We start from the raw sequence: 9864 nt of genomic DNA, 5'->3' as shown, positions 1-9864 counted from the left end.
GTGGATAATACGGGAACTGCTGAACACAATTTCAGGGGAAATGGTCTGAAATAAATGGACAATCATGCAATGATAATATAAACCAAAAATGTCAATGTGTGATTTATATAGTATCAAGTTTCAACATGTTTTCATTTAAATAGAGTAGTTTACAGTACAGTATTTAGCAGCACATGCAGAATCAATGCAGTTGGGACTACACACCAGTAGGGGGGCATATTTATACCGCCAGATATCTGATAGGGCTCAACATTTTACATGTATACGGTGTATCCCATATAAATGCAGATGACCGTTGTTTAATTAACCTTGAAAAGCCAGGATGAAATTGCTCACATCTGTAATTAAGTCATACCTAGCAGGTAATTCAGGAACAGGTCAAACTTTAACAACCAGAAAGGCAAAATTGTAAAACTGTGCCCCTCCTGTTCAGAGGTTTCAGCTCAAGTACCCTTTTACAAACACAATTTGCTTTCTACTGGGGGAAAGTTATTAGCTAATCCAAATAGTCAGCACTGTAAATGTTTATCGGGTTACATTTACTTTTAAATGACTCATAATTAATGTGTCATTTAAAAGTGTCAACACATTCTAAAACATTAACCGAGCCACAGTAAAACTATAATAACTAACAACAATAAACTTATTAAAGCCAACATAAAAATGATCCAAAGGGACCCTTTATAACTTTATCGCTTTGCACTTTCTGTAGACTTGTTTTCTTTCTTTATTTCTTCTGGAAGTAATTTTTTTTTTTTTTTGGAGAAACTATGCCAGGACAATCGGGATGCCTATTAAACCCCAAAATCAAATTCAACCAGCAGAGCCTAATCAGTCAGGGCAAGTTCCCATAAGGAATTGACCTAGGCTAGTGAGGTGGGTGCGGTTTCAACAAAGGGACTATTGCAGTGGTGCACAACTCAGTCCCAGAGGGCCGGTGTCCCTGCCGGTTTTTATTCCACTGCACCCTAAAGTACTTTATTGGACCTTATTAGAAGCTTAATTGGTCCAATTAACTAATTTAGGGTATGGTTAGAACAAAAACCAGGTGGGACTCCGGCTCTCCATGAGTTCTGCATCACCAGACTATTACGATTGGATACGTTTTGGATTTTTTTTTTTTTTAAGCTTTAGCTTGTCGTTTAAAGTCCTCATCACACCCCTAAATCCTTTCCTGTTACGGGAACTGGTCAACCCCAAGCCGTGGAAATCTGCTCAATCAAAATCACCCATGCAGAGGTGAATGATAGTTTTGAAACTACTCAAGACTGCGCTACCTGCTAAACAAATGAAAAATCTATGCAGTGCTTTAGAGAAAAACTCAATTCAAAATCTTGTTCTTTTACTTTCATTTTTGCATTCAATTCATCCTGCATAACACCCTATGACGTTTTGAAGTACCTCCCGAGTTGCATCGGGATAGATTCGGCAAGCTTTTACACCATTGGTAGCTTGGTTCAACGCTTATTCTTCTACAATTAGGCTATATAAACGAAACCCTACATCCATACTGTCATAATTCAATACCGGCATAGGACCAAAATGAGGTATAAGTGCCTCTAATGTCAGAAAATGGTATGCCATCAATGCTGTGATTGACTACTGCACAAATCACTATGAAAAACTAATGTACCTTCAAAATGGTATATGTTTACAATGTTACTCACATAAGTTAGTCACATAAATATGGGTCAAACTCAACGTTACGGTTAATATTTTAATTCCCCGAAAATGACATCCTAAAAGGGTTTGTTTAAATTATATGCAATCCCATTTATTTATTTTAAAGATGCTCCTAAAAAAGGTGTACAAAGCTCACTACACCAACTGCCAAGTCTCCAACTGTTTGTGGCCAGCACAGCCTCCATGCACTTACGATAGCACAGGGAAGCCACTTGCTAGGTTAATTAACTGGGGACAAGTTGAGACATTTCGGTCCGAGGTTTATTAAACAATCAAGCCATATGGAATCCTTTTGGAGGTTGTTCAGAGGGTCATTATTTGAATAATTCATCTATTAAATAAAATATTTAAAATTACCAAGCCCAATCATAAACTTTACATTCTAACTATGTAAAATAAAACATAAGTGATACAGGAAAATGTATATACTTGTCTGGAAATTAAGAATTTACCAAATCCATTCAAGAATTGTTCATGATAAAAGTTTTCAGAATGGGTTGGCCTATTTATGGTTAAACTTGATTGCTGACGGAATTTACTGGAGGTTATCATCAATAGAGTTCATAAAAGGAAGGAATAAAAACACCATTATAAAAACAAAGAAAACAAGCAAATTCCAAGATATCAGTAATTGTGAAATTAGTCAGCACTCATTCTAGAACTGATCAGATCGTAATTTTCATGCATCAGTATACTGTATATATGAAGATTTTAAAAGGCATTATAAACAAATACCATGGACATTTGCAAGATGTTTTATATCCACCCCCAGAAAAGAAAATGAATTTATGCGCTGCAGTAATGGAAGGCATGTAAATCAATACAGTAGATTGACTGGGAGCTTTTAAAAAAAAAAAAAAAAAAGGGGGGGGGGGGGGGCCGCAATCCACTCTTAAAACTTCAACAAAACTAATTTAAAACTTTTATTTTGCAGGTTAAAACATGTTTGAATTGGATCAACTAGAATACACATTCCTAACATTATTAAATGCTTACAACAGGGAGGGGCTGCACAAAAAAAAAAAAAAAAAGCTCATTGGCGCCAAAGACATATGTATTGCGTTATTACAAGGTAATATTGCAATATAATTGGTAATTCACACCACTTGTGTTACTGTTCCCATTCAGTCTCCATTTTGCTTTAAAAGGGGTTGCATTTAAATGAAACGAGTACAAAAGTGTAGAGGTCGAGTGTCTTGCCTATACAAGAAATAGGTTGTACTAGTTTAACATTAAATACAGTATGCTTCTACTTTGTCTCTAGGTCATAAAATGGCAATAGCAATATTATAGATTACATTTTGTTCAAACTAATACAAGGTTTCAGAACTCAACGCGTGTCATCTGCCCCCTCAACTTTCACAAACTGACACCATTGCAAGTTCATTTCCATGTTTAGGGAACTAATGGAAATACCTCACAGCTTGACAGACACCCATTGCTGCTGAAAACCAGATATAATCTGGTTTTCAGCAGCAACCTTGACAATGCAACTGTAAAATAACCCAATATTATCTTGTAATGAGATGAATATGTTGCTTTGGGATGTTAATGAGCTTCTGTAGGATTGCACATAAAAATGAAATTTAATTGAAAAAAATGTCACTTCTATTCATCTTAATTACAATAGAATTACCAGTAAGCAACATGGTCTTCAGTTGTGACATTGGTATAAAAATATAAAAAACGGCAGAACAAGTCCTAAATATGTCTGCATGGGATTACAATAAAATAAATGACAAGTCTTCAAGCCAGGGTCAGTTTCTGTGGTGGCTCTATAAGAGATACTCCGTGGTACCTGGGGATAAAAATAAATAAATGAATAAACTGATGTTTGACAAGCCCGACATCAGTATTTTCACTGGAGCTTTTAAAAATTACTCAAACATACCAAAAAAAAAAAGTAATCTTAAATAACTGGTGTGACCATATAAACTGAATTAGAGCAGATGACTTGAATACAAATCACAATTTATAAATTGAATTACGGTAAAATGACTAAAGCAATATGGTCATAGCATAAGTGACTGATGTGGTTTTGAATTATAAAAAACAAGGTAGTGTGACAGTAATCTTTACTATAAACTTTACAACATAATATCATAAAAATAAGATTGATATTGTCAGACTACAACTTACAATTAAGAGATGCACTGCACAAGTTAACAATTTAAATGCTCGTCACTGAACTACAACAGCAGCAGCGTTACAAGCACTTAACTCTGCAGAGGAGGCAGATAAACGGGAAATAGGGCAACCCACTCTGGGTCCTGACTCCCAGAACAGGGGTGACTACATACAGATGAGGAAAACACAAAGGGTGAGGGGACACAAAGGATATGCAAAATGTACAAATAAATCATGCAAACGCACAGCACATTTAACACAACACAAATAACACTCAAGTACAACTATTTATATATGCCACGCAATGGATTCTGGGATTCCAGTTAATATAATTAGAGGTCATATCTGGTATTTAACTATAAACTATATAAATGTATTTTACACTTTAATCGCCTTTAAACATGTTTTTACATTAATCAGATTACTAGAAATATGTCTTTAGGTTTAATGGAACTTAACTCAATTACAGTAAGTAGCTGTAGTTTTTTAAATCTTTGGTATTAATTCTAGTTACTTTTACTGTACTGTATGTCCTGCAAAATGAAGTAAAAAAACGTACATAAGCTTTTTTGGTTATCCTTTACTGACATTTTGTAAAGTGTTTCATGGTTGTAAACTGTCACATTTACAGTGATTTAAATTAAAGTTAGAAAATACATACATTTTACCTTCATTTTTATAGTTCTTTAGCCTTTGCATATACAGACATTCTTTACAGTGTAGGCATATCTGCAAGTTGTAGTTAGCAACCGCAATTACCTTTAGGTGAAAGCATGCAAACACCCAAGAAACAGGACAGGGACAAGTGAGATCCAAGACCACAAGTGCGCCTAAATATTACATCTTGCCATTATAAAAAAAAAAAAAGTCTCCTCTTCAACGGTGGCACTCAAGGGGAGTGCAGGAATCTCATGACTTCTAGGATCTAGAACACCATGTACAGTTTAACAGCATGCAAGGGGGTTCTGAGGTATGGATGTCAAAACTGTAGGTGCCAAATTAGCCATATGCACATTGCATGTTTTAGAAAACCCTGAGGGGGAAAAAAAAAAAAAAAACATCTTACTTTTCACCCTTGTATTTCTCCCGTACAGATTGCTGTCCATGTTGTGGTGCAGAGAGGTAGGTTTGATACAAGTCCATTATGCAAGGCTCAAGATTTTCCAGAGTGTAGCCAGTCAATTCAACCAAGGACTCTGGCTGCAAGGAGGAGCAAGGGGGAGAGGGACCAGTTACTAAGAGTGGATGCACATCACCCAAACATGGCACAGATTGGTCTCAAAGCAGTTTAATTTTAAAAACCGTGCATGGCAGTGCAAACACTGAATCAACTTCAGCAACAAAGTTATTCATTTGTTGTATCCACACAACTGCTAACCTTTACTTTCCATTTATGAAGGCAGAACTTTACAAAGCTGTTTTGGAAAAAGTGTAGATCAGAAGATTAGCATTCGAGTCACATCCAGTTCAGCTAGGCAGCTTTGGGTTTCATCCAAAACAGTGAATTGCTATTTGTAAACACACAAAATCTACAAAAAAAAAAAAAAAAGGACTATACATGGATGCTTCATAAACTAATTCAACTTTTTAGCAATAGCTATTGAGCCATGGTCCTCAGCAGATAAATGACAACACCTTCGTCATTAAGGCAACTTGACATGTAAACCAAGACAAGTCAGCAGACACCAGCTCACAGTACTCTGCATTCGACTTTTGAATCATTAGAATTTAGTCCAATTAACCAATGCCATTAAATCACACCATCTAAGCCAGCTCAATAATACTGCAGGGTAATCACTTCCAAACCGCGTGTGTTACACTTGCTATAAAACGATTTATATATCTCACTTATATACTTATATATCATACTTACCCAAGTAGCTCCTGTAATTGTAAAATTTGCTAAAACGAATGCTGCGGCTGCAGTGATAGATGGCAGGTACTTTAGGAAAGGGTCAGAGTCTACCATGCTTAATTCTCCTAGGAACTGGAATGAAAACAGAAATAGCATGCTCAATAAAGCCATTTGACTCATGGCAACAAGTGTGTCTGCATAGCATATCAGGCTATATAGCACCATGTTTAATACCTTTCTATCTAATTATTCCAATGATATGCAATTCAGGTTGGCAGACCAGTTATTCAAAAACAAGTGCAGTAGCTTTAAGTTTGCTTTAAGCTCAAATCAGTAGTCAGTAGGACTAACCTGGCCGTTTCAGTTCCCCTTAATGTTTAAGGAGAATGTCATTACAGCCATTCAGCAATATTTAGCCACAATATAGTTGCAATTTCCTTAAAATACTTTAAGTACAGTGGAAAATTGAAGCAGAATGCAAGAGCTATTGCTAAAAGCATGCCCCATCTGCAACTAGGCAGTATCCATGCCTTGTACAGTTTCAGACATTTGTAACAACTTAATCCAAACAAATGTATGCGTCTACTACATTGAGATTTCAATGTACTAAACCCAGTATTTGGATTAGTAAATCTGGTGCTGTACCTTAATGCTATCTAGCATGCTCCTGGCAGTTATGTTGACCTCAGAAATGGTACACAGTTATGAAAAGGGGAAATCACTAGTGTCAAAATGTGCAAGGAGACACAGATAGCCATAATGGTGGTATGAGCATCAAACCCTACAACCAAGGGAGATTAGAAGAGGTCTTACCATTGACAAGCTTTCCACTTTACTGTTCGCTTGCCGATACAGAAAGTATTGTGTAAGAAACTGGTTTATCGTTGGCGCAGCAAGATCAAAAGAAAGGACTTTCAAAATAAGATGCTCCATCCTTAAAACCTGCTTCTTGGTATAAGTGTCATCTGTAATGTAGACAAACTCTGCCACATCTGGTGGGTAGATCTCTTCAAATTTTCTGAATTCAGAAGAAAACTGCAATAAATCACTCAGAAAGGTTGCTTTGAAGGCCCAAATACACAAGATGTGAGCATTTCTTTAACCACATTTCAAAATGTGGCTCGAAATACTTACGATGCTAAAAGCATAGCAGCTGTCCCGACGAGCTGCAGTTTCCCTCGAAGGACAGACATGGATGACAGGAATCTGTCAATGTAGTTAACAGCCAGGTAGAGAGTCTCATTTTGTAGCTTGTATTCCTCCCCAACTTCTACCAACCAGTCCACAAGAATGGCTCGCATGCTATTAGTTATGTCTGGCTGTTTCTTCATGTAACCTGCCTTTGGCCTAGACTTCACCTATTTGAGGGACAGAAAAAGAATGTTTCACTATGAGAAATACCTTCTCCAAAATTAAAAGGCATAGTTTATGTCTAGGATTCTATTCTGTATGCCAAATCAAATCACATTGTGAGCCAAATTTAGTCAGTTACGTACCCAAGCTATACTAGAATGCATGATATTAAAAAGGAAAAATCTACCACTTCTGACCGACTGGTGTCAAGTTGACCACCAATCTACATCTGTTACCAGTGTCACTGTTTCATCATCAGCAATTTTTGCAAGAATCTCAATCATTTAAAAAGGGGATATACATACCTCCATTTCTCGCAAATATTTGTGTATGTCCAATGAATAATCTGGGACTTTTACAGTGGACACCTTTTCTTCTGCTTCATTAACAGACATGTCCAGAACCATGGAAGAGTCTGAAAAGATTTGACATGGAGATGATTCAAGTATGCACAATTCTAAAGCTATAGTTAAAGCAGTACTAGATTTACAGCAGAGAGGGTTCCTCAATAAAGTTCCATGTTTTTTTTTTTTTCTAATTTGGGGCATTTAGCTGAGGTGTGGCCTCAAAACCAACGGTGGTGACCAAGATCATGGCGCGCTTCAGGAGTGATTAAATAAATAATCTCACTCACGGAACCAAAGAAAATCAGGGTGGGTGAATGTTCCAAATTAACCACAGATAAGTGTTGTGCTTTTTATGCAACTAATGACTGGCCCACTGCTTGAGGTAGCCATCCTGTGCCAGTGTGACCAGAAAGTTGAAAACAGAAAAGCTGGTCACTGGATTTCAGATCTACCTACCATTGCTGACATCCATAGAACATTCAACGGTAGGAAGCAGCTGCTGGGACACAAGGTATGTCACAAATGGGTGATTTATACGAGATTCGTAGGACTCCGGTTTAACTGCCAAGACATTTTGTCTCTTACTGCAGGCACCATCAGGCTCATCCACATGGATTGTAAAAGCAGGCAGTTTCGCTCCCACTTTGTCCACTGGCACCTGGCTAAAGTTCTCATCATTGCAGGAGGCAGCCTAGAGGGAGGGAGGGAGGGGCGTTGGTGGAGAAGGTTTATTTATTTTTATATAGATAGATAAATGCACACAATGTAATGTCAAAAGATTGTTATGTACATTGTAAATTGCTATACATAGGAACTATACATATTTAAGCAGACATCAGATTGATGTTCAGGAACAGCTATGGATTACCACAAAATTACCTACCTAGAGTAAAACAAATAGGCATGTAAAGATTTATATAACTTAGTGCACGTTATTGAAGCTCATTGCTGAAAACCAAAGCAGTGCAACAAAGTGAACTTGCAGGGGTGGTGGGGGCATGTAAAATGGCGGCATACTACGATTCGGGCTCGTTAATAAACTAATTCCAGATGGACAAGCAAAGCTACACAATTTAATTTTATCTTCTATAAATGTAAGGGGGAACAAAACCATTAAATAATCACTGATGCTGCTAGAATTCAAAATCCAATTGAGAGCATTTGTTTTGTAGGAAAGATTTTACTAAGACCAAGGCAAAATATAAAACCAATCAATTATAGATTGTAGGATTAAAATAAGATTTACGTTTATAAAGGCAAATACTTAGACGTAAACGTATTAATCTAAAAATGTAATGTTGTGAACTTTATCTGCAGCAGCTGGTTTAGAAAATGGCGGACTGTAGTCTTAGTGTTCCCTGCAGACATTTCAATTTTAAAGGAACTAACATCTTCCAAGCGCGCTGGACACAAAGTGTTTCACCTTATTGCATTTACAGAAGATGCTTTCACATTAGGTATAGTATAAAAAGGTAGGTCAAACTTTTATAAATTAGTTTCTCATATGACGAGCCTGGCCTGCTTTATATTAAATAAAGAATATTTGCACTCAATGACAGGCCACCACGGCGGATATAGCTTTAGTAAATGGGCATTGTCTGCACATTAGTTAAATACATCAGTGGCTTATATACAAAAACACATTTTTAAAGGATACTGTTTAGTATAATAAAATTACCCACCTGTTTTGTGGCGCGTAGTGACTGGACTCTGCTGCTCTGCTGATTAGTCTGCAAAACTCCCAAAACCGTCCTGTTTAAGGCTTTGGGATTCACATTCTCCTGGTTTTCCAGAGTGTGTTTTTCAGCTTCTCTTCGTCTTGATAGCGAATTTTCCTGTTTCTGGATACTGTCCCCCAGCACAGTCCTCTGACTGGTGCCAAACATTTTCAAAATAAAATCAGAAAACTAAGAAGATAAAACCCTAGGTAAATGCCACGTGTAAAACCACATAGGAAACAGTCAAAAGTGTGCATGCAATGACATTAAGGTTAACACTGGGCAACTATGTGGCTTACAAAAGCAAAAATTAAAATAAACCTACATTTAAAAATGCGAAGCTTAGCTAGAAAGCATACACTGAAACGGTAAACAGTGTGATCTAGTGTGTTTCCTTTAATTCGCCATGCTGATTTAATTTCCCATTTAGGACAACTTTAAGTTATCTTTTTTTTTTATTTATTTATTTTTTCCCCCCTCCTAATTCTCAATCAATACTTCTCCAATTCCTACAGTTTCTAAAACTACTGATTTTTCTATTCAAGTAACCCGCGACTATTGAAATTGTCCAATCACAAATCAAGTGGTTACGTCAAAGGAACTACGGTGGCCGAGGGTAAATTTTAATACCGCCCCTTTTGCCCAATGATTTAGCAAACCGCACAAGACAGTGAAAACCTTATGTATACTATAAAACGTATGTTCAAAATGTGTTGTATTTAAATGTATATACGTGACAAATATTTTTTTTTCCAATGTTATAAAAATGTGTAGTTCCTGA

General features: G+C 36.8%; 1 protein-coding gene across 1 annotated transcript; it reads right to left on the bottom strand.

The window, feature by feature from the left end:
• Window positions 1-2548: 2548 nt before the first annotated feature.
• LOC121323749 (cyclin-A2-like) lies at window positions 2549-9641 on the bottom strand. The gene is made up of 8 exons (XM_041264946.1): window positions 9048-9641; window positions 7822-8056; window positions 7324-7433; window positions 6800-7023; window positions 6479-6683; window positions 5684-5797; window positions 4877-5010; window positions 2549-3481 (listed from the first exon to the last, which is right to left on the bottom strand). The coding sequence occupies exons 1-8, from the start codon at window positions 9249-9251 to the stop codon at window positions 3430-3432; spliced, it is 1278 nt and encodes a 425-aa protein (XP_041120880.1). The 5' UTR covers window positions 9252-9641; the 3' UTR covers window positions 2549-3429.
• Window positions 9642-9864: the final 223 nt, after the last annotated feature.

The sequence above is a fragment of the Polyodon spathula genome, chromosome 1 (genome assembly GCF_017654505.1).
Source record: "Polyodon spathula isolate WHYD16114869_AA chromosome 1, ASM1765450v1, whole genome shotgun sequence".
NCBI lineage: Eukaryota > Metazoa > Chordata > Actinopteri > Acipenseriformes > Polyodontidae > Polyodon > Polyodon spathula.
This window is presented reverse-complemented; position numbering and strand designations above follow the sequence as displayed.